Genomic DNA, 26,764 nt, shown 5'->3' with positions numbered 1-26,764 from the left:
TCTGGACTCATGTTTTTAAGAGTCGTTTCACATTCTGGATTCTAATTCAGTTTTGCTTAGTTATGTTTTTTATTGTAGTCTATAAAGTTTATCTTCCTGCTTTGTGGTTCATTGGTTCCCACCTCCTTCACAGTGTGGGTATCCTTGCTTTCAGTTAAGGTAAGTCTGCCTGGTTTGAGTTTTACAAATCAGTGCATACCTCTCAATTGCCTTTCATACTGTCTCTTTGCACACTTAGTTTCAGCATGGCTGCAGATTTCAGATAAATCTGACTTGTGTAATATGTACTGACATGTGTATCATAAGTAACATGGAAGGTGGGAGAGGAAATACACAGGTGCCATGTATGATATGTAAAGGATTTTAGGAAACTTTGAGTCATGTTTTGTTAACTTCACAAGTTCAAACTCAACAAGGAGAGGCTTTCAGTACTTCAGAGATATGAGGCAGGTTTAATTTCATTTTAGTTTGAAAAATGTAAAAGTTAATATTTGATCAAACAAAACTGTGTTTAGCACTTTGTAGTATGTGCCAGAGCTTACTTTTTATGCTATATTAGATACCCCAAGAACAGCAGTATATTTATGGACTTAAGACTAAAATCCAGGGTTTGATTCCATGCAATGGGTACAGCAGATAGTTCAATGTGGCTTTGGTCTAAAACAGTAACAAACTGTATTATATATATAAATATAAAAGGCAACGTTTACGGTAGAATTGGGAGATCTGTGTTATTAGCTAATTAATGAAACAATGAACCTACTATACTGGCTCATTTCAGTATCAAGTATAGTGATTTACATACCATGCATTAGCTAACTATGAATATTTATATACAACTGAAGAAATATGCCTATATCAGATTATATGACTGGTGATTTGGTATTTGATTTGCATAAACATCATGATTGTGCCTTGTTATACATAGAACATATAAAAATCAATTATCCCCTAATTTTCTGAACAGGTTGAAAAAAAAGTGTTTTAAGATAATTAAAGGAATATGAAATATATTGTTACAATGTGTTTATTTGCTATTATCTACTATTTTTTAAGAGGTGTTTGTAAGATATTGTTTTGTATATGAAAAATAATAGAAAACATTATATACAAATATTACCATTCAATTTTACAATGTTTTACAGGACAAAGCTCAACTAAATTGATTTTTATTTAAACACATTTGTGCACATTTGAGTTTTATTGTTGTTAACATGTCTATTTCAGATTCAAGTTTCCAATGCAGATGAAAAATTTACAAGTGCTTTCAAGAGCAGTCACACCAATAACTGGGCTGTCCTAGTGTGTACATCCCGGTTCTGGTTCAACTACAGGCATGTTGCTAATGTTCTTTCCTTCTACAGAAGTGTGAAAAGACTTGGGATTCCTGATAGGTAATTTGTATTTTATGTTTTAGTAATAAAAATGTGTTTACTCGGTGTTCACAATATAAAAAATAACTTACTAAAATAGTGAAAACTAACATGGTACATCATGTTTTATATTCACGTCTCAACATTTATAACTTATGCAGAAATAAGATTGATAAGCTTCATAAATGAATAATTTGAAACTGTTTGAAATGCTAATAATATATTTTAGATGATATAATTAAAAGAAAATATGGTAATAGAAATGAAATATACAATAATTGTTTGAATATTCACATTTTAAGAATTTCATGTGAAAATGTATTTCATGAATTTTAACAAGTAAAAAATGTAAAATTGAAATAAAAATAACCATTTACTGAAGAAAACAGGAGAAAGAAGAATAGCAATCAATTGGTGTTGAACAATTTCCTTGTGATAAGATGAGCTAAGAGTAAAATGAACTGTTCTAAATTGAAAACAAATGTAAAACTGTATTTAAAAAAATGAAATTGAATGAACAAAAAGTGATTGGCTACTTCAGTGCAAGAAATTAGACATGCACAGTTAACAGACTAAACATTGTGAAGATTGAAAGTTAGGACAAGAATGAGATTTCTACAGAAATTAATGTGGCTGAAAACACCAAAACTGCTTTCATAGTTAGTTCTCTATGTTTCCAATCAATCACAGAATTAGATTACTGGTATTTAGATTCTAGAAGTACCTCTGCTCCATGTTACAATCTCTGTTCTACTCTATACACAAGATAACATAAGGCATCATACAACCACCCTGTGAAAAGTGAGAGGTGTACTGTGACCTTGATTGGCTTTAGCATGTTCCAAAATGAAACATTTCTCCACTATGTAAGCCTAACATGGACAGTTTTGACACCAGAAGAAATGTGAAAAAACACAAAAATTGAAAACTGTCTATGTTACTGATTGGGACCTACAAAAAGGTATTGTTTTACCAAATTTCATATAACTTCACCAAAATATGGCAAAATATAGACCAAAACCTCCAAAATTTTGCATTTTTTAAACTATTCCAAGACTCATAAAAAATAAAAAATAATCAATTAGTTTAATGTAATTGATTGAGTTTGATTATTAATTGGTTAGCAAATATATGAATTACCCATTTCTTAATATGTTTACTTATATAAAAACTAATTATCATTAAATATATATCTTCATTTTTACACTTGTGTTAAAGCTTGTTCTAAGGCTGTGAAATGTATCTAAACTAACCTGTTCACAGTTTCTAAGGTGAAATTTGAAGACAATCATCCATAACAGTTTTTGAAATTGTGGATTTGCTATATTTCTTTGACTTTACTAAATATATGTTTATTTCATAATTTAAAAACAATATTAGAAATAATCTTTTTATAAAACTATCAGTGTAATTTATGATTTAATCACATATATAAATATATTTGTTTTACCACCCCAAGCTATACAGAAAATGTTTATAGTTGTATTATTAAATGACTGAACTTAAAAAGTATAAAGGAATGATGCAAGTGGTTCTGTTGAAAAAATTATATTTGTTTATTACTTCATACACATAATAGTAACAATTTAAAACTTACAGTAGTATACAAGTAAACAGTGAATATTATAAATATTAAAAGATTGGTTATGACTTCTACCAAATAAAAGATTATATATTAAACTATAGATAATGTTTTTCACTTTTCACAGTCAGATAATACTGATGATTGCCGATGAAATGGCTTGCAATGCCAGGAACCCTCGACCAGCTACCATCTATAATAATGCTCATCATCATATTAACGTGTATGGTGACGATGTAGAAGTAGATTACCGAGGATATGAAGTAGGTCAAAATGATGCTTTTTCAAGGAAAAGTTCTGGCTATTAAGTTTGTATTTTGTAATATGTTGTATTATGGGCTTTTACAGTTGTTACACTAGTTGTACACATGTGTAACATAATAGGATGCTGCAAGTAATCCTGTTGTATCACTGCTACTATGTGGAATAATGCTGAAATGGCTTTTGGACAGTAGTGTGAGATAAACGTTTTTAGCTTTACTGCAAAAATTAATCATTTTATTTAGTAAATTAATTAGAGTTTCATGCTACTCTTTTAAAAAAGTCCATGTATAAGTTATTCCAGTGTGACTAATTTAAATAAGCCTGTTATTTTTGGAAAGAATCATTGAGCATTTTAAAAGCTTTAATTTTGTATATGACTTGGGTGAAGTTGGAAGTTTGCAGAATACATTCCTAAGTGTTTCTAATATAATGTTTAATTTCACTACCCACATGGCCAGCATGAAATATTCTACAATTGTAATGTATAATATCTTCTTGAGAGAAAATGCTGATATTAAATGAACATTCAATCTCTTTCCACTCAAACTCTAATGTCTGTCATGTGTAGCAGCTTCCTCTCACTGTATTCAAATCTTGGTGTAATTTTCATACTAATTATAAAGTGGAATTTTTAATGAGCTCCTTCAGTGTTTAGCAAATTCTTCCATCTAGCTGATTACTTATAATGTTAACAATTTAAAATATTGTACTTGTCTTTTAAAAATTATTACCAAACAAACGAACTAGAAAATCAGGATGAAATGTTATGTATACACATTACTTGATGATGGGGAGTAGTTATGTACATGCTCAATATTGGCAAAACATTTATGGGGTATATAGACAGAAATGCTGAATGTGAACATTTTGTAGCAATGCTTAGATGACAGGAAAGAGATCGAGTGGCTTTGTATGGAAATACATTTTCACTGTAAGAAATTATTTATGTTGGGGGGTCAGTATTTTGGATGCTGTATATTTTATTACATGTAGCTTGTCTTGTGGAAATATACAGCAGTATTTTCTGTTTAACATTAGATAACTTTGGGCATCACTGTCATCCAAAGAATTGGTAGTGGGTAGTTTTGATTAGCTGCCTTCCTTCTAGTTTGTCACTTCAAAACTAGGGACAACTAGTACAGGGAAGTTTTGACTAACTGAACTTTGCATAGATTACTACTTTGAATCATGTACTTACATTTTTTTCCACTACCATATCTGTTTATAGATAACTATATTGGGTCATGAACTCTTTTTTTTTTTAATTGCTTAACCTCTACATAATTTAAAACATTGAATCATAAAATGCCTTTCTGACTGCCTAATTTGTACATTATTTAAATTTTTTGACCATGAAATTTGTTTTTTGATTGCCTAACTTGTACATGAGCTACTTTCTGCATTGAGTTCTCAACTTTGTTTTTCGACTGCATAACCTTTACACAAATCACTACATTAGGTTATATACTGTCTTTTTTCACTGCTTCACTTCTATGTATATTACTGTATTGAATCACAAACAATTTTTGACTGCCTAATTTGTATATAGATTACTATATTGAATCACAGACTTTTATTCAGTGTCTAATCAGTACATATATTCCTTCAGTGACTGGTGAATTACTTTCAACTGTTTAAGCTATATATTGATTATGTTGTTCATACAGTTTACTAAAGATGAATGTAGGCTCAAAATTGGTTTTGTTCTCATTCTTATTCCTGATGATGACAATGGGAATGTTGTACTTAATCATAATACAGAAAGATGATGATAGTCTAGAATTCAAACTAAATACCTCTTATTTGCTAAGCCTACAAAACTTGCATATATTGCAATTTTCATTTAAAACATAAACAAATGTATGTATGTATATACGTAAAGAAGGTCGAAACATTGTTCACTCCTCTACATAAAATATTTTCTCAACCCATACCATCCGTTTTTACATATATATTTTTACCTACAAGTGAGTTTACTCGTCATCACGGATAAACAAATGTAGTTTGTCTACAAAACTATAATAGAATTATTTCAGCTGTTTTTCAGTTTAGGTGGTCTGCATTCAATTAAAAGCCAAAAAAAATCTTGTGTACTTCAACATGGATAAACAAATTTAGTTTGTCTACAAAACTATAATAGAATAATTTCAGTTGTTTTTCAGTTTTGGTGGTCTATATTCAGATAAAAAGGAAAAAATTCTTCTGCATGTCACAGTTTTTATTGGGAAGGTAGTTGTTGCAAAATAAGTTTCTAACCATCAAAATGTACTACTACAAGAATATTTGTTTAAGTTTTGAAATTTGTGTGGATATATATATATAACATATAATAACCAATATAACTTAGTAAAAGTTATTTTTATACATTAAAACATACTTGAAAGGAACTACTTAGTCATAGAATTTCTTACTTTTATAGGTAACTGTAGAAAATTTTATCCGACTCCTTACTGGCAGACTTCCACCAAACACACCAAGATCTAAACGTTTACTTACTGATGAACACAGTAACATTTTAATATATATGACAGGTGAGTTATAATTTAATACATGATGCTCATTGACTTTCACTTTTATTGATATCACAAGGAAGATATATGAAACAACATTTGTAATTGTAATTTTATTATCTTTCACTGGGCAGCACTTGTTTTAAACCACTGGTAAAACTTCAGAAATATTCTTTTCTGAATATTCAGAAACAGGACTAACAGTAACTTTATCATCTTTGTAATAAAAGACTACTTTCATGCAGCTGGTTTGTTCATTTATCTTGTATAATGTGTTATGAAAGGTTTGATATCTGTGGTGGTATCAGCTCTGATTGTTGAAATTAAAATAATTGAAATGTGTTTAAATACACTTCTTATGTGGTAACTTTTTAAATTTTCTCTACGTTCTTTTTTAAATCATAATTTTGATCTAATATTTTTGTTAAATATTTAAAATTTGTTTGGAATACTTACTGAATAAAACTGTAATTGTACTTGTTTGATCATGGTTTATCTGAATACCATCAGGCTATCATAAATACAATATGTAAAGTAGTTCTAATTAAACTGAGTTAGCTAGCAATATTGTTTGGTGTTTTGTACTTGTTTTGGAAAACCCAATCTGCTATGTATTATATATTTTTTAATTTTTGTATCATTGATCATTCATCTTTTCAGAATCCCAAGTCAATTGTTGTATGTGCATCAAAACATTTTATAATGTGTGTACTTCCATGTAGCTTATTCATAAATCAAATATACCATATTTCTGTATGTCCTTAATGCATATTGTTTTTTGTTTAATGTAGAATTAACATTTACTAGTTCTGCAGCAATGGATCATCTGGTACCAGCACTGAGCATGTCTTCACTCAAATCATACTTAGTCAAAAACCACAATTATTAAACCTGTTCAGGATATACCTACCATCGACTAGTTTTAAGCTTAACAAATCAAGTTTATTTTGTAAACCAAATATAACTGTATTGCATATTTACAGATTAACATGTAAAAACAGTCACTCCCCAGATAATATATAACCACAAATGACTACCTATGCAACTGGGCCAAAGTGAAAATTCCACAACATTTTAGTGTTACATTCTGAATTAATTAAACAACTTTATTGTTGAAGTACATCAGTAAACTTGGCAGAAACATCCATGATCAAAATTTCACATCATCTGTGGTTTAACTGTTTAAATTCAAAAAGAAATGTTTGAATAAAATCCCTGTCTTCATTTTTCTACACAATAAAATGCATATGAAGAACTTTCTATCATCTAAGATAAGCTGTTGTAATTTTAAACCAATTATAAATGCAAACTGTGTATAATTACAGGAAAGAGACTAGAATATGAGCCTCATACTTTCTTGAATTTGCTGAAATATCAATACATTAGTCAAATCCACCAAAGAAGCTTCTTTCATCTTCAAAAACATTTACTAGTCAACTATATACATGGAAGATGTACTTGTTTATAACCAACAGAAAGAGCAGATAATCCTCAATGTAAATCTTACAATCATGCATTAGTTTCTTCACTGTAAGTTGTTGGTCTAGATCTGCGAGTGCATGCTCCAAGCACCAAGTGATTTTCATATTAAGATTAAAAATATTTTTTTCTTTTTAGAATTTTCAAATTTCACTTTCATAACCTCTTGAAACCTCCTACAAAAATATGAAAACATTTTTTCATAAAAAAACTTAATGTATGTTATTTGTTATCTACCAAACTCTTTTTTTGGGATTGGTCAAATTAACTGACCTCATAGCCACCATAAACCTTTAAAGATTGAATAATGCAAAATAAAGTAAGTAGTGCTGTTCTGTGCATTTTAGTATTGACCATGCAGTTCCAAAGTGCATCTGAGAGTTTCTACTTCTAACATTTACACATCTATTTCCAATATTTATTTTAATGTCAGCAGCTAAAGTAGAGACCTGCTGATCATAAAGCACCTAATGATCACTTCTACCATTAGACTATTTACATAACACTATTATGCAACACTGCTGATAGCAGATAAACTCATGCTGTGCAGTTACCTGAAATTTCCCACACAGTTGATCATAATCCTAGTTCCAAGAACACTATGTGAAAGAACTTCTTAGCATGTTTACAGTAAATTGGTTGCAGTGAGAATTGTGTAAAGTAATAAAAGTACAAGAACTTGTTTATGTTATGGCTCTCTCAAAAGTCAGGGCCAATCCAATAAACTTGGTAGGTTTTTGGGTGTTTGTTATCCTCGCATGATGGTCTGAATTTAAGGGTTTAGGTGTGCTAAGTGTGCAAGAGCTTATGAACACATATGTATTATTACTAATTACTCATAAATACTCAGTGTTTAGCTATTTATCTTCAAATGTAGAACAATAAAAAAGATATATATACAGGTAGGCATAACTGATTCATAGATAAAATCAGACTATCTAAACATTGTTCATTCTCTCATTTTTGTAGATTTAAAAGATGAATTTTAGTAAGCCAAAAGGTTACCAAATTAGTATACTGGTACACACAAAATTTAATGCAGTTTATCTGGCTTTCTAACTAAGCTATATGTGGGCATAGGAAAATCTCATTTATGTTCAGAGCAACAACATAGTCAACAGACTCCACCATTTCGAGTTTACCAATCAAGCCAATTACCGATGACTGTCACAGTTACATAGCTTGAAAAGATCTTTTTTTCTATTGGTTATAGATATTTATTTAAAAGAAGTATGCATGAATAGATACAAGATTTCAAAATAATGAAGTGGTGGCTAGAGTTACACTGGCAAATTTGCAAAATAGCTTGATATATCAGCAAATAAAAAAGTGGAAAGCACCTGTTTTACATTCTAGGTTCTAAGTGTCTGAAAATTTGATATTTAATTTGTTAACCATTATAGATGTTCTGTGGTGGTCATAATAAAATATGAACTGACCAGTAAGACAAGAATTCATACCATATGGTACATATCTAGTATTTTTTAATATTTCCTCTTTGAATTAAGAAATCAAATATATGTAATATTAAAATATGAATTTTAAACTTTGTTGTGATGCCAAGTTTATTGTTATACAATGATAATAAAAACAGTTTAATTACATTTTTAAAATATCTCAAAAAGTGATGTGGCATGCACCTTCTAACCAGAGGGTTAAACCATGCAAAAAGCAAGGTGCATAACCATGTAGTCAAAGTGTGGTCACAGTGCATGTTACCTAAGGGTATGAGACCCATTTTTCCAAAATCATATTAAAGGAGGTTTGAACAAGTTCACTGCAATGCTAAATTGAAGCAAATAAATAATGTGCTTGAAACAGCACTGTGAAATGTGTTTGTATGATTGGAGATAATGATGATCGTATGAAATAGCTATTATTAAAACGTATCACATATATACAAGGTGTGACATTGTCATGATGACACGTGTCTGTGTATGTTGTCCTTGTGGTTGAAATGATCTACACCAACTTTCACAGCATTGTGTTAATTGCTTTCTTGAATACAGTAATCTAAAGAGTAGGCATGATGTTTAAAATACTCTTTGGTATGGTAGAAGTAACAGTGCTATAATGTGAAACTGTTGGGTAAAAAAAACTCAACTGACTGTTCTTATGGCTTGTATAGTTGGTGATGGCCTTTCTTTTTACACTTAGATGATCAAAGCTTTTTAGACGTTCAGATTTTTGTTTGTTTTTCAGAATTTTTAATTCATTAGAAACAATGAAAAGGATTAAGCTGAATGCCATTTGATGAGAAAGTATTAAACAACCAGTTTTTATGTTGAGACTTGAAATATTTTTGAGTATCTCTTAATGGCTGATAATTATTGCAAGATTATTAATAGTTTACATATGGCTAATATAAGTGTGAATTTTATGTTTGAAAGTTATCTGAATATTATTAATATGAGTTTGAAAACTGTTATATGTAAATAGTGAGTTGTTTTTGGTTTTTTTTATAGTAACCAGTCCAGTGTTTAAATATGGAGAAACTTAGAACTATTTATTTTATGGTATTGATATTGGTTAGATATGTTAATTATTATTAATATATGAACTATAGCTGATTTGATTAAGCTTTAGTCATAAAAATTTCACTTGTGATTCGTATGACTGTACACATATATAGGTCATGGTGGAGATGGGTTTTTAAAATTTCAAGATGCAGAAGAGATCACAAATGTAGAACTAGCTGATGCATTTGAACAGATGTGGCAAAAAAGCAGGTATGTCTAACAGTTCAGTGGTTGTTTATTATTCCAGTTCACTGTGTGTGCAACTGTTCCACCTTACTGCATCCACATGTGTTTAGCTGTAATTATTAGATACTTTAAATTTAAATTATTTTTAAAAAGTAGAAATATTTTTTTCATTGCTCAATTCAAAGTGAACAAATTAAAAGCTTGTAAACAAACATTAATTTTTTATAGACACTACTGGAGGTTTGTTTTAATTATTAGTAAAACTACCCAAGCAGATGTTTAAATTGGAAAATTATCCTTTCCATTGATTAAGCTTAATTTATATTTGTAGCTTGTTCGTGCTCTATTTTTAGTTGAATCTACATTTACATAGGATGTGACAAATATTAAGCCTTTATTCTATTAATTTATTCTTCTGACAGACTGTTTTAGGATATTAAAAATAAATATGAAGCCCAGTCTGTCATATTTCTGCTGAATAATTTAGCAGAATAAATACTACATATTTACCAAATATAAATATAGGTTCACTATGGTGAGTAAAAGACAGTTAAAAACACTTTCATTATACATGAAATTCACCATTACAAGAAATCTAGTCTTGTTTTTTTCAGTTTGCCTTTGCCTAAGGTCACTGGTGAGAGATGGAATTCCCTGAAACTAATATAACTTAGTAAAAAGTAGCGAGTTGAATAAAATATAGTACCCATGACCTCTATGTCTTAAGGCCATGGAAAACTAGGAGAGTTTGAATTTTGTGGGGCAGTTTTTCACAACTGATCTGCATTTATAATATTTTAATGTTATATTTATTTTTCTCATTACTATTAAATACGTTGATTTTGTTGTTGTTCTTAGTTATTATCTTGATTCTTGTTTCAAGCACATCCAACCAGATAAAATGGCTTAGTGTGTGTGTGTGTGTGTGCTGAGACTGGGTAAAATATCTGTATTCATTAAAATGCTTAGAAACAGAAAATTTCTTACAAGATCATTCTGATAAAATAGAGAATTCTTGGAAGTGTGGAAAATATAAATTTAAAAACAAAAATATGAAACCAAACTTTTGCTTTTTTTACTACTGTCTGAGGTAGAACAACTTCTTTTTTTTTCTGTTACAACACAGTTTTACTAAGTTGAACTGCCTTCCAACATTGTCCTAAACTTAATATGATATTACAGTAGAAACTCCTAGTTTAGTTTCTATAGATTTATAAAAAGAAAAAGTACTATGAATTGTCTGGTTTAATAATTCCAAATTTTAGATATTTTAAAAGTATGTGTATAGTATTTTCCAACATTTTTTTTTGTACATGCATGTTAACAAACAAAACTCTGAAAAAATTTCTCCCTTTGTTGGAGTTTGGATGGCTAACTTTACCAAGCATGGCCCAATAAGTGAAAATTTTCTTTGAGATCTGTTTATTCTTTCACTTTAGGATAGTGTTCATTCATCAATGTAAAATGTTAAAGTCTGATTGAACTTAATGCTTAAAATAATTGGCAAAAAATGTATAATTGTGTACTTGTTTTTTTCCTAAAAAGTTACTCACTTTTAACACTTTCTTGTGATATTTGTTTAGTGAAAATACTTTGTTGGAAATAAGAAATGAACTTGTATTCAGAAATTTAATAATTCTGGCATGTTATGTTTGTTAAATGTATGGTTGTGTAAAAAAAATTTTTTATGGTTGTATAAATCTCTTTTTTTTGTACTTAATTAAAATATGTCAATATTTCCTCCAAAATGACAAGAAAGTATATCATTATTACTTGCTCTTAAGTCCAATGTCCTTATTTGTTTATATCATTTTCTGTTTATGCTAATTCTTGAATGAATTAATAGTAAATATGATGTTTCTCTGTGAAAAGACAATACTACTACTAACATAGGATTTGTAACTGACTCATAGGTAATACTGCATAACATTCAAAATTGTTGGTCCCCAGATGAATAGCAAAAAAACAAAGTAACTGCATAGTAAGATCATCACATAGATGTATATACTGAGCTATGCAAGGGTAAAGATAGATGAAGCAGCTGACAAACTCTCAAGAGAAGCCACTTAACCAAATCCAGCACAACACTACTAGAAGGATATTGTCCTTGTACATGAGTAATGTGAAAGTGGCTATCATGGAAAGTCTTCACTGATGTTCAGAGGGAATGAGACTACTGAATAAGAAAATGTTATACAGTGTAGCTAGGAAAAGCAAGAGATGGGGAATCAATAAGACAGAAAAAAGCCAGAAGACCACTGGCAACAACAGCAAAGGAATTTGTTCTTCTGAAAGATCAGTTTTTCTTCCCAGTCAAAGAAACTAAATTCGTTTGTATTCACTTCCAAAATGCTTTTTTTTTTTATATACAATGATTATTCCTGACTGTAGATTTAACTACTCTAGGATTCCATTGCTATTGAAATTCTCCTTTTCATGTGATCCATATCTTTCTCTCCTGGTATTTAGGCTTCTGTCTGGTGAGATGAGTGCTTATTCTTTTGGGTAGGAAAGTCACTCACTCAGAGTTGTAGACTCATTCCTCTCATGAAAAACTGTGGAATTGTTATAACTTGTACTAAGCTTTTCATTACGTTTGTGGAATGAATATATGCATATGTAATCTATTCCATCACATCCTTATCATTTCTTCTCTGCTATCTGTAGCAATGCTGGTACTCAACACTTATTAACCAACCAAGGGAAGTTAATAATAACTCATTTTAATTATTTGGAAAATGCATACTCAACCCTGTCCTGCTTATTCAACATTAATGAATAGAAATAAATGATTATAAATTATAGACATAACTAAAGGTAAAAAAGCTTAATTTTAAACTTTATTTAACATATAGGTCGTCAAAAATTTGGCAGTGGGTGCTGCAGCTCAAAATTAGTGTCAGACTACTTTAATAGCTATGTCATAAAAAGTCAAGGTGAGCAATCTTGGTGGTGGCAGTGGATTTGCATTGGAACTAAGACCCGAAAATCACAAAGCATCCTTTACCTCTGATTCACCAGGCCTTGCAGGCTAAAAGCTGAACAAATTTGTAGTGAAAAACTTAACACTAAAATTTGGATTTGATACCTCTTGTTTAACTTATTTGTTAATTTTGTGGACAGAGCATGGATAGCCCGTTATATAGTTCTATGCGTAATAACAAATAAAGCAACATGTTAAGTACTTGAATAGTTAAAGTAATCAGAAATGGTAATAATGTGAAACATTAACTTCAGATAAGGTAATTATTTTCGTGACAGTCTATTTAATTATAATTTTACTTAATCATTTCTTGAGGTAATCCAAAGTAATAATAATCAAAAATATTAATTTCAATTATTTTCATGATAATAGCTGTTTAATCATAATTTAAAGTACTTTGTGTGACAATAGTCAGTGTAATCACTGCTCATACATAATTGATTAAATTGCCAAGTTCTACTTGTATCAGTGGCACCTTTTTACTGATATTTTAACTACTGGAATTTTTTGTCATTTATCAAGGGCCCATTAGCCTTATCAAGAACAAAGAATAAGTAAATATATTAGACTTTTCTTTGTACCTTGCCTTGTTTTAATATCTGCTTCTTATCCTTTTTTAATGTGACACTAATTGTGTTTAATAGTCTGCATAGATATTTTCAAGTCATTACTTGTATATTGTCTCTGTTTTGGGTTGTTTTTATGGTAGGTATAAACTTCATTCCTCAGTAAAAAAAATTAACGAGCACCATTTACAGATGGCACCTTTATGTTATGAACATGTGAGGGACTGATTTATGTTTACCTTTAATAGTCATGAGTCTAGTGTCAAGCTCTGACCTTGTTTATGTCTACAAAGTTTCTGTGGTCAACATCTGCATTTTTTCTTCTGTGTCTTTATGCACACAAATGCCTTCCTCAAACTAAACTAAGTTAGCATATTTTGAATTATATTTTAAGAATTATATCACTTACATAGATATCTGAAAACCACCACTCTCCTTTATGTCTGTGCATGTACATCTCCATAGAACTAAATATTTAGAAAATGCAACCCTACTATATATGTTGTATATTCATCCAGGAATTTGTTACAAAATGATGAATTGCTTTTCTTGCTATGAGTTCATTTTACAGTATATATGATATACATCTAATCAAAAATTTTCTTTCATAATCTCAACTCAAATATTGAGAGATTTATCAGTCAGATAGATACCTCCTTTTTCAGTATAGTTTTCAGCAGAATTTACTACTGAAGTGAATGATACAAACATTGATACATTTTTAAGGGTAAGTGATGTAATAAGATTAATTAATTGTGTGTGTCAAAATATAATGAATCTAAATAGAGGTGATGAAACTAAAGAAAAATTATTTAGCATTTAAATTTTTGTTTTTTTCCACAATCAGATATCATGAGATTTTCTTCATGATCGACACCTGCCAAGCAGAATCAATGTTCCAGAAATTTTATTCTCCTAACATCCTGGCAGTAGCAAGCAGTCGAGTCGGTGAAGATTCTCTATCGGTTAGTTTATGTAATACTCAACAAAGTAGATAATTTCATGTTACCTTGACTTGAAGCTTGTAATCAGACACCACACAAGGTGGGAAGCAAACATACAAATACACTTATGTGATTACTGTTTGTCAATTTATGACCAAGAAAAGAATCCATAGAATTATCCTCTCCTCAAATTTTTATTGGGCACAAATGAATACTATTTTAATAAAATCAATATATTCCAGGTTCTTCATAGATAAATTTTTAATGTGTGTTATTGGACCAGAAATCCAATATAAACATATAGCTTGAAGAGGATCTGATTGTAAATACACATCCCCAGTAGGACAGCAGTATGTCTGCAGACTTACAACACTAGACACCAGGTTTTAATACCTGTGATTAACAGAGCACAGATAACCTTTTGTGTAGCTTTGTGCTTAACAGCTGTTGATTAAAGAACCATTAATATTAATTTGTGGGCAGTTTTTTATTATTGACAAACTTATAGAGATCGTTGGAATCCTTCATAATTGTCAAGAAATTGATTTTAGTTTAGAGCTATTTTCTAGTAAGTATCATCAAGAAAAGACAACACATAATTTGTAGGTTTTATGCATGGAATAACATTTTATTGAAACAATAAAATTATAAATTTCCAATTTCATATCTATGATATAACTGTTTCATTAAGGAAGGTACTTTAATTTAACTGGGTTTGTTAACTATTGTATTTATAGATAGGCTTTCCAACTGCTTTTAAATTAGCTTTTTTTACTGAATTCTTGTTTACCATTTAGTAATTTGCTACCAAAACTAAAGATGGTAAAACTTTATACTTTTGTATGTATAGTTCATGACTCTTGACATCAAATACATAATACCATGTGGAAAAGCACTCTATTAATAAAATCATGGCACATGCATTTTGACCCCCACCTGTGCATGTGGGGTTAAGATGAATTAAGATATGTTATTTACCTTGCTCATAAAATTAACTATTTGCATTTAGTGCTGTCCTCTATATGCAAACTTTATCTTTACACAAGCCTTCCACCTCCTCTTGTTGAAATTAATATATTCCAATGTGTTTTTTATGCAAATCTTCATGCATAATCTATTATAGCACACTCACATGATACGTGACTCACTCTACCCTCCTTTACCGAACCCTAACTTCTCATTTGACAGCATTCAAATTCTGATGGGATTTTTAAAATATTTATTGCTGCGTGTTTGACTTTGTTTCCTTCAAAAAGTAGTTCATTTACAAATAACCCAACAATAGATTTTATCTGCTGTTATGCATTTAGAGGTCAAATGTTTCAGAGTCCAGTCTTTCTCCTCAGACTTTGAAACAGCTCCTACTAAATGTGCTGAGCCTTTGCTGTCTAATGAGGACTTAGTTCATCTTCTTTCTGCCTCTGGAGTTTGCTGATCATTCCATTCCTAACATGGGACTTCTCTTAGGCTTGATTTGGTCTTTTTTAAATTTGTATTGGTTCCACTACAAAGTTGGCTATAACCATTCAGTTGAGGGTAGGGTGGTTATATTCTGCTAGCGTAGTTTCAATACGACCTCCACAGAAGTTGATCAGTTCCCTTACGGGTGGACATGACCACCTGAAGCTATTTACACAATCAGAGGAGTTTGAGTTTTCACCTTTCTGGATGAACTGGCATCCTTATACTGTTTACACATTCAACAATATCTATAACCACTGGTTATCCATCACCTTACTTATTGGTATGGTCTCCTGTTACTCATTGCATACCAACTGGAGTTGATCTGTTGCAAATGTAGATTCCCTCTTTAGATTGAGAGCCCTCATCCTACCTTCTTGTGGACATCTGTTTGCAGCATTGAGGTGTTGGATTCAAGTGAATTAATCAATATAAGTTCTCACACAAGTTGAATTCATCCTCTCGTTGCCAAATGTCCAGTTCCGGATTGCTGTAGAGTGTTGATCCCTGTGTAGTACCCAGTAATCTGAGGGAGCCCTAATGCCTAATCACTGCACTGGAAGTGAAGATGGTATGATCGTCATCCTAACCTCATGTGGATACTGGTCCCCATAGAGGAGGTTTTGGAATAGTTGACTTGCCAAGTGAGGTCCTTTGTGCCATAGCCACATTATGCCTCGTGATTTCAGCCCTTATGTTTTACGAATTATAACCAAAGATGAAAAGTTTACCTATCTCATAAGCAGTGTAGTTCCCCTCCCTCCTCTGATTTCCAGATCTATTTCTCTCATGGTCAGGGGTATCCTCTGAACACTTTTGGGCATGCTTCTGTTCTTCCCATGCAACAGATATTGGATTCTAACTAATCTTGTGTGTGAGGTAAGTACTGTATTGGAAGTTATAATTTTTCCTGTACTGAAAATGTATTTCTGATAGGTACTTACCTCCTCCACACTTCCCATCCTTCATCCCCCTTTCTTCAGTGCTGACACCTTCTACCAAACTTTAAAGTGAAAATTTTGTATAGGGAATCATGTGCATCACATGAGCATGCCATACTACTATTGTTGGTTGGTGGATGATGTATGATGATTTGCAAGTAATTCCAATGATTGGGGGCAGTGAAAAGCTTGTGGCAAGATCCCAAGATCCACTTCCTTTGGTTCCAGGTATGGACATTTCCCCCAGGTACATCTTCTTCTCCCACCTCAAGGTGCAAAACCTTCATTCATTCATGTCCTCAGTCACTGTAATCCTCTTCCAACAGCAAAGACCTGCCCAGTCGACCCAGGGCAAGATCCATGGAGGTCAATAGACCTCCCTCAAATAAAGAAAAATGATGTGGTCATAACCAGAAGGGCTCTCCACCCAATTCATCTACTCATACATAAAAATGATCATGTTGATGCAATGGAACTGTCAAGGTTTACGTTCTAATCTGGATGGCATCAAAGTACTAATTGCTTCTTACTATGCTGTATGTCTTTCCTTACAGGAAACATTTCTGAAACCTGCCAATACAGTCACCTTTCAGCAGTTTTCTTTGTACAGAAATGACAGGCTGTGTGATGGACAAGTGCATAGGGGGTGACACTGTTGGTTGATCAACATCTGCGCATCCTGTCTTTGCCACTTGACACACCCTTGGAGGTCGTAGCTATCCATGTTTCCTTGGGTCATACCTTCACTGTTTGTTCCCTCTGTTTGTTGCCTGGAGAAACCTCTGACCAATCAGACCTTGATGCTTTCATTGAACAGTTGCCATCTCCCTTTTTAATCATGGGGTCTTTAATGGACATGATCCCCTCTAGGGAAGTGCTGATATTGATAGAAGGGGTTGCTCTGTAGAGCGTATGCTCTCTGATCACAACCTTTCTCTTTCAATACTGGTTTTTCTATTTATTTTCATGCAACTAGTCAGTCCTTTACTGCTGTTGATCTCTCAATTTGCACCTCTTCACTATTCTCCCACCTTTCATGGAAGGTTGACAATAATCCATGAGGCAGTGATCATTTTCCTATAACTTTGAGAGAGACTGACCGTGGTTAGCGCCACCCTACCTGCATGCCCTGGTGGAAGCTGGAATAAGCAATCTGGCCCTCTTTCACTGCTCTTGCAGAACTTGATCCTGCCATCATTTGTAAGCCATCAATAGGTGACTGTGTGGCAGCAGTAACTGACTGTAGTTTACAGGCAGCTGCTCAATGCATTCCTAAATAAAACCTTGACACATTTTCCACAATATCCTTGTCTGTGGTGGAATTCTGCCTGCCACATGGCACGGGAGGCTCAAAAACGGACCTGAGATACTTTTTGTAGCTACAGAATGCCCTCAATCATTTACTAAAGTGAACCACAGCAAACGGCTTTAACTTTTCTCTGTCTAAAACCGTTTGCATGCACTTTTGCCTCCAATTAGGTATTCACCCTGATCCTGAACTCTGTATCAGTGAAGTTGTGCTGCCTGTGGTCCCTGAGATAAGGTTCTTGGGACTTATCTTTGACCGTAAGTTGACCTTTCTTTATACCACACATCAAGCAGCTACGGGTCAAATGTACAAGAGCACTGAACATCATCTGTGTCCTGTCTTCCACCACTTGAGGAGCAGATCAATGTTCTGTGCTAAAGATATATCGTGCTCTTGTTCGATCGAAACTCAACTATGGATTACTGGTCTATGGCTCTGCCAGGACCTCAGCATTAAAGATGCTGGACCCCATTCATCATCAAGGATTTCAGCACTGGGGCTTTTTGCACTTTCCCAGTTCAGAGCTTATACTTAGAGTCTTTTCACCTTAGCCATTTGCAACTGTCTTTACTATATGCTTCAAAACTTCATTCCTTACCAAAGCATCCCACCTGGGGTTTTGTTTTCTTTCCTTGGTGGGCCATACTTTTTCAGAACAGGCAATCTGCCATTGCTCCTTTTGGCCTTCGTATCCAGGTGCAATTGGATGAATTGGGTCTGTCCTTGGATAACATTGCAGTATCTGCTGGTCAGCCCATCCCACCATGGCTTCTTACAGTCCCTACATCTGAGAAAAGCAGACACTCCCGATTGGAAATACTGTCTGCTATTTGCTGAACATCTTTTGAACCATCTATCCATTCCTATTTGTACAGATGGTTTCAACACCCCTCTACAGCTTCTGTGTTCACTGCTGAACTGTATGCCATTTCTCTTGCCCTGGATCACATAGAAGCTAATCAGTACTCAAATTGCACTATTTATACTGACTCGCTTTGTTCTTTTCTGGCCCCGGAATCACTTCACATTGGTTCACACCCTGTTCTCGCCGATACTCAAAACCAACTGGCCCATTTCTGTTTAACTTCTACTTCTATCCAGTTTTTCTGGATACCGGGCCACGTTGGTATTTGCAGGAACAAGCTTGCTGACACTGTAGCTAAATCTATCTGCTCTTGCACTATCACTGCTATGCCTGTTCCATATGTGGACTATGGTCCTGTATTCAAGGCTTGGCTCTGTGCCAGTTGGCAGTTGACTTGGGGTGAGTTACATCAAAAAGCTTTTCCAAATAAAACCTTCTATTGGACTTTGGCCATCTTGCTTCTGTAAGGATCTGAAAGAGGAAGTTGTTCTAATTAGACAACGCATTGGTCACATTTTTTTAACTCATTGTTTTCTTTTATCTGGGACTGATGCACCAATGTGTTGTCTTTGTAACACTCAGATCACAATAAGCCACATTTTACTATCTTGCCATCATTATGACTCTCAACGACAGCACCATTTTAAACATATTCTGTCCCAAGATTTATACATAACGTTAGACAGTGTTATTGACAATGGTGACACTGTCCACCTTGAAAATGTTTTTAGTTTTTTTAAAGGCCCCCATTAATCTTTTTAATGCTGTTTAAGTTTTTTAATTTATACATTAGACCTTTTTTAATGTGATTGCCTTTTAAGAATCACAGTCCATCTAGTTCAACTTGAAATTAGAAAATGGCCATAACATCAAATAACTCGAAACAAGGACTGGAATGGTGACTAATGCTGTTGTTTGAACTACCCGTTAGTCATCCTGGTGAATTATAATTAAAATTTTGTTATAAGTATTTAAAACTTTTATTATTTTACTTCCTGACAATGGCCATAATGTCAAATAACACGGAAGCAGCACTGAAAAGGCCAACTTCAGAGATAACAGTGGTTTTTGAACTTACCTGTTAGTCATCCTGGTGAGTAATGATAATTACAATAATGCTACAGAAAGTCCTTAGAACTTGTATCACTGTAGTTTTTCTCTTACTGCTGTAGACTAGATGTAAACATTGATTTTCATCCTTTTTATGTTTTTTAAACTTTGTTTTGTTTTACCTTAATTTCCTTTTATGAATTTTACTAAATTTACTTTAATTTTACCAGATGTTTTTACCAGATATTTTGTGCCATAAAACACCAAACCAACCAACAAATCTAAGTAACTTTAACAACATAAGCCTGTCAGGAACACAATTTATGTTTATTCACAAAATAATCTAAACAGTTACAGGTGTTGTGACTTTTAAACCTGAGGTCAGAGTAAGCTTAGTTGATATTGTTTATATTATGTTCAAAAGGTTAATGTTCTCGGTAGTTATAGTGAGTTATAAATGTAAAACTAGGTCTTATGTATTTCAGCTTGGGTCTATAAATGGTCTAAAGAACTAAAGATTTAATTTAAAGATTGCTGTATCAAGTTTTAAGTTAAGTTTCATTTTGCTTTTTTTATTGTTGACAAATTTGTTTAAGCATTTTGATGCTGTTGCAGAGTGAATCTGCTATGATAAAGGCTTTAGAATTTATGATTGAATGTATATGATTGTGATTTAGCACCATGGTGATTCATCTATTGGGGTCTATGTTATTGATCGCTACACTTACTATGCTCTGGAGTTTCTTGAGAAAATCAATCCAGACAGTGCAAGCAACATGGCAGAATTTGTGAGTTGTGTTGATACTCCATTTGTAAGAATAGTGAGACATTTAGGAAGTATGAAATTAGTTTTGATTGTAATTACATAGCAAATTTCTAAAGTTTTGTAAAATATGGAAAAAAATACATTATTGTGTTTGTCATTGCTAAACAATTATAAATGTATGTATAAGAGAGATAATATTTGCTTATTTATTATGCAAGCTTATCAACTTTTACAAGTTTATAGAGAAATACACTTGCTTTAACAGAAGAAAGTAGCTTTAAGATAAGATATATGTCAGTGTTTTTATTTGTTTGTTTTTTTCAAAACGTTGTAAACTACTGTATTTATAAGATGGGATATTCCACTATAAAGTATCTGAACAATTTACTTTAATATACTTGTTTCTGTATGTGAGATGAATATTTAATAAACCAACAATGCCAGAGCAATAAAACTATAATATTGTAGTCATCAAAACTAAATTTAAAAAGAGTTTAGACATTCTTGAATCTATTACAAAAAGTTAGTAACTAGAACACAATAATATAAAATTTAATGTAAATAATTACTTAGCTTATCAGTTTAACAACACAGAAATGCTTTCAAGGTTTTTCATGATCAGTTCAGACAGAAATCAGCTAAGTATAAAGGTAATATCTGTTAATATACTTTAGTGAAAGAATTGTGTGAGCCATAGTTACTTAATTAGATTAAGCAAAATGAAGTTGCAAATAATTCTGAAGTTCTTTATCTACAGACTTGCAAACAAAATACATTTATCAAATGACCATGAATTAACAAATAAAAAAATCTCAAAGACACTGGAATAGAATATTGAAAATGATAACTTTCTGGTTAAAAAAATAACAACATTTCAGTTGCAGGTGAATATAGATGCAAGTTACAACAATGTCACAAAAAGAATTAACTTAAAGCTGTATTTTCTTCAGATTGTGAACTTTCTGTACAAACATTTTCGAAATGTAGTTTCACAAAATTTAATAAACATAAAACACATTTTCTATGTGAAATGTACAGTGTTAGATAATAGTGTTATTTGAGTGATGTATTCACATGTAATAAAACTAAATGATTTTGTTTACAAACATAATAGCCACATTTCATAAACATACAAATAACATAGGTAAAAAAATTAAAAAAGTTGAAATAATTATACTGTTGTGTATTTTCAGTTGAACAATGTGTAAAAGAATAGTTTTGTATTCAGCTTATACTTTTAAAAAAATTTTAATGGGCAAAATATTTTACTTTTTCACAGGCAAATTGTTTTAATAACCAATTCAAAATTACAGTTTCAGTTAATTTAGTAAACCTTTGGTTTTACCAATAACATTACTTTACAAAGCTATTAATAACTATATTTTAAAAGAGTTTCACCCAAAGAATAAAAATAGTATTAGTTTTTTTATTTTTAATAATCTTTCTAAGATTGTCCAAAAACACTGATTAATATCTTAACTTTGAAACTTTGTTTTTTATCTCCAACAGCTCAAGGTCTGTCCAAAACGTGTTTGTATGTCAACCGTGGCCTCTCGAAAAGATCTCTTTCGTAGGGACCCAAAAACTGTTCCACTAACAGACTTTTTTGGAAGTATTAGAAATGTTGAATTAACATATACAACTGTTGATCTTCCTCCATTATCAGCTAAACAAAATGAGACCAACAAAACATTAGGGTAAGTGAATACATTAACTGTTTGTCTCTACTCCTGTTTAACAAAGTGTCAACGAATTCCAGAGTTATCCTTTTTATTTGTCAGTGTGAACTTTTCATTATGTCTGGACTCCATGTTTAAATCCATAAGCTGTGAAGAAATTAACCAGTTAAAACTTATTGTTTGTCTAATAGCATGTGAAAAGTTAGTGTAGTTGTCACAACTAAAACTTGTATTTTTTTAGCATAGCTTATTATAGGTGTAACTATTCATTTATATATTGATGAATCATATTGAGTAAACTTGGAGGTATAATTATATATTCTGAAAAATGCAGTTACAGCTTACAGTTCTTTATATATGTAAATGAACTAGAGTTATTACATAGATAACCCGAGCTATCTTAATTAGTAAGAGATTTTTAGGACCAATACTTCCAGGTTGCAGGGCTCCTGGTGGTGCAGCAGAGTATCTGTAGTCTTGCAATGCTAGAAACTGGGTTTCAGTACCCTTGGTGGGCAAAGCACAGATAGCCCATGGTGTAGCTTTGTGCTTAAATACAAACATATCAGATGGCAGGAATTCTACTTAAGACATTAGGAACAAATTTAAAAGACAGCACACAACAAAATGATGGATTATTCCAAACTAATTGCTGCCCAGACACTTTAAAACAAAAACATGAAAAACGTGTGTATTTAAGCCAAATAAAAATAAATACATGACCTGTTTTGAAAATTCTTTGTATTTAAATTTATTTATTGTTCAAATATATCAGCTTTATTTGAAATAAAATGGCAACTCGCAGCTTTATAAGCTATCGTGTGTTACTTCATTTAGTTTATATAATAATAACTGTTTGTATCGAGGTAACTACTATCATTATCTACACCGCTGGCCAAAATCTTAAGGCAAATGAACATAAATAAAAATTATGCATTTTAGTTGTTAGACTCAACCACTTATTTGAGTATAGCTTCGAAAGATGAAAATAAGAAAAGGGAAAATAAAATTAAAAAACTTTTTGAGCATTTAATAGGGAAGATGTGAACACTATGAAATTAGCCTAAATACTAGCTGGTCAAAAGTTTAAGAACATACTGAAATGAAGCATTAATCAGTAAACATGTAATGAAATTTAGTCATTTGTGTTCAAGCATTAACGTTGTCAACATCTCCCACTGACATCTCTTGTGTAACATTGAGTAAAAACATGGCAAAGGCGAAAAGGTTGACAGAGTTTGAACGTGGCAGAATTATCAAGCTGCAAAAGCAAGGTTTCTCTCAACGTGCCATTGCTGATGAGATTGGGCATAGTAAAACTGCTGTTGCAAATTTCTTAAAAGACCCTGAAGGATATGGAACGAGAATTTCAAGTGGTCGGCCCAAGAAAATTTTGCCGGCGTTGAAAAGGAGGATTCGACAGGTTGTCTGACAAGACACCAGCCGATTGTCGAACCTGATTACGGATGCAGAATGCAGCTCAAGAACAATAAGACGGCATCTGCTAAAGAAAGGCTTTGAAAACCTTAAACATCTTCAAAAGCCACGCCTCCTTCCACACCACGAAACAGCTCGGTTAAACTTTTCTGAGAAGCACCAAACATGGGATGTAGAAAAGTGGAGGAAGGTTTTGTTCTCTGATGAGAAAACATTTAATCTGGATGGTCCAGATGGCTTCCAACATTACTGGCACAATTAGGATATTCAACTGGAGACATTTTCTACACGACATAGTGGAGGAGGTTCCTTCATGATCTGGGGTGCTTTCTCCTTCCATGGAACAATGGAGCTTCAGGTTATACAGGGGCATCAAACAGCAGCTGGTTACATTGGCATGTTGGAAAGAGCATCCTTATTGACTAAGGGCCCTCGCTTGCGTGGAAATAACTGGATCTATTAGCAGGACAAACACTGCAATCCACAATGCCCGCAAAACAAAGGACTTTTGCATGGCGAATAACGTGATTCTTTTGGACCATCCAGCGTGTTCCCCCAAACTGAACCCCATTGCAAATGTTTGGGGGTGGATGGCAAGGGAAGTCTATAGAAATGGATGTAAATTCCAAACAGTGCATAATCTTCGTGAAGCCATCTTCACCACTTGGAATAACATTCCAACCAGCCTTCTGCAAACGCTTGTATCGACCATGCCAAAGTGAATGTTGAAGTTATTTGCAATGATGGTCATGCAACTCACTACTGAGATCTCTTGTTGGGCATTTCCTACCCTGTTTAGGACTTCTTTTTGGTATGGTCTTATACTTTTGACCAGCTAATATTTAGGCTAATTTTCCCTATTAAATGCTAAAAAAGTAGTTTATTTTTATTTTCCTTTTTCTTATTTTTATCTTTCAAAGTTCTACTCAAACAAGTGGTTGAGTCTAACAATGCAAAATGAATATTTCTTCTTTATGTTCATTGGCCTTAAGATTTTGCCCAGCAGTGTATGTACAGTGAGGCAGGGTCAGGAAAAATAGTCCTTTCCTTACCAAATGACCTGTCCCCTGTAAAACAGAGGGTAGATCAAATTACCTAGTTTTGGCAATCAGCCTCTGTTGGTCAGGTAAGGGCTAATTATCTCTACAGAAGGTCAGCATTTAAAAAAACTATGAGGATCATTGTACCATGGATAATTATGGAATGCTTTTAACATTTTCAGTTTCCATAAGTATTTATATATATATAAACATACTGCTGTATGTTGTTTTTTCTTGTAATTAATTGTTAGAACTTCAAAAAGAAAAAATTATCTGAACTTTAGCATTGCTATAAATTATATCTGCAAGAGATGCTGTAGTTTATTCTGATTTTTTTGTGATTAAAGGAAATGATTTCAGAGTTTGCATGCATGTCTTGTAAAGAGTTTGCCTGTCAATCACATACAGGTAACCTATTGGGTGAACTGAATGTTATAAATATCAGATTAAAATGGCATCTGGTTTTAACATGTAACATGGGTTTTGTATAATGTTTTTCAGGAATTTTGTTGATGGGTTTATACAGTTAATATTTACACCTTTTTTTTTCTATTTTGTAGAAATAACGAACCACAAATAGAAGAAAAACAAAGAAAGTACTACGTGAATCAGTTTCCAGAATGGGTGTCCACTGAAAATGACATTTAACTTATTTCTTAATCTGGTCACTGTATAATATGATAAACATGAACTAGATGTTTCAGTCACTTCAAAGTAAAACTGTTTGTTCTTAAGTACTTCTATTTTACTCTGGTATATAACAGTTTGATAATTAAAAATTTAACTCTCCAAAAATGAATGATGTAGCTAAAACATCTTATCAGTGCTTATTGGCTAATTTGAAAAACAAATATTAACAAGAAAATTAATATTTATAAAGTAATGTTTCTGTTTTGTTAAACTGTAAATTACTAATAAGCTTACTTCTAATGGAGAAGAAAACGTGAAAGTAAAGTTGTGCTGCAGGAAATAAGCAATATATCATAATCATTATTCTTTACAGCCATACTACCTGATTGTTTCAATTACACTATCTAACAAAATTTTCATTTTTTCTTATTCCTGGATGGAAAGTGTTATTTTCCAATTCCTTATGCCTAAAGTACATGGAAAAGACCTATTTTTCTCTTCAAACTTTGCTTTTGTGATATGGGAGCGTATAACGAAAACATGATGGGAGACTATAATTGGGGACTGATACGTGAAAGTGATTTATATTAGTCGCAGATCTCGAAAAACTACTCACTTCTTAACATTTTTGTTCAGTTTTTATAACTCTAGTATAAATACATGTAAATCTTGATTCATATGTTGTTTTATTCAGACCTTATGTAAATGTAAATGTGCAAATTTGCCCATTTTACATAGAAAATAGGTTACTTTCTAAATGTTATTATTCAGGTCACAAAAGCAAAGTTTAAAGGGAATAATGGCCATTTTCTGTACTTTTACAACATAAGCAATTAAGAAATAACACATACTATCCAGGAACATAATTTGTATTACATAGTGTAATGCATTTGCTAATTAAATATGAAACATGTTTTTTCAGTCTTGAAGTAGGATTAACTTTCTGCTGGAAGGCCAATGTGCAATCTTCACATATGTGTAATTCATATGTATGTAGTGACAATTGACTGTATATTGTAAATTAATACCACTCTTCGCATTTCACTGATTCTGTTATTTTTTGACCATTAAAGCCATTTGTGTAATATATACTGTTTAATAGCTTTACAATTAGCAGTAAATGCTTGGGTGAAATAAATTTAGATATATGATACATATATTTTGGTTTGCACAAATCTTT

At 32.2% G+C, this 26,764-nt stretch overlaps 1 protein-coding gene across 1 annotated transcript in view; it reads left to right on the top strand.

Annotated features, from left to right (window-relative positions):
* LOC143227764 (putative GPI-anchor transamidase) overlaps positions 1-26,742 on the top strand; it is a 36,364-nt gene extending 9,622 nt beyond the window's left edge. Inside the window, exons 2-9 of the mRNA XM_076459031.1 lie at positions 1,228-1,394; positions 3,083-3,218; positions 5,639-5,750; positions 9,841-9,937; positions 14,310-14,427; positions 20,710-20,820; positions 22,308-22,495; positions 25,515-26,742. Of these exons, the coding sequence (XP_076315146.1) occupies positions 1,228-1,394; positions 3,083-3,218; positions 5,639-5,750; positions 9,841-9,937; positions 14,310-14,427; positions 20,710-20,820; positions 22,308-22,495; positions 25,515-25,602 (1,017 nt within the window). The 3' untranslated portion in view covers positions 25,603-26,742. The remainder of the gene's footprint in view (positions 1-1,227; positions 1,395-3,082; positions 3,219-5,638; positions 5,751-9,840; positions 9,938-14,309; positions 14,428-20,709; positions 20,821-22,307; positions 22,496-25,514) is intronic.
* The last annotated feature ends 22 nt before the right edge of the window (positions 26,743-26,764 follow it).

The sequence above is a fragment of the Tachypleus tridentatus genome, chromosome 1, assembly GCF_004210375.1.
Source record: "Tachypleus tridentatus isolate NWPU-2018 chromosome 1, ASM421037v1, whole genome shotgun sequence".
Classification (NCBI taxonomy): domain Eukaryota; kingdom Metazoa; phylum Arthropoda; class Merostomata; order Xiphosura; family Limulidae; genus Tachypleus; species Tachypleus tridentatus.
Note: the sequence above shows the minus strand (reverse complement) of the source record. Positions and strands in the feature narration are given on the sequence as shown.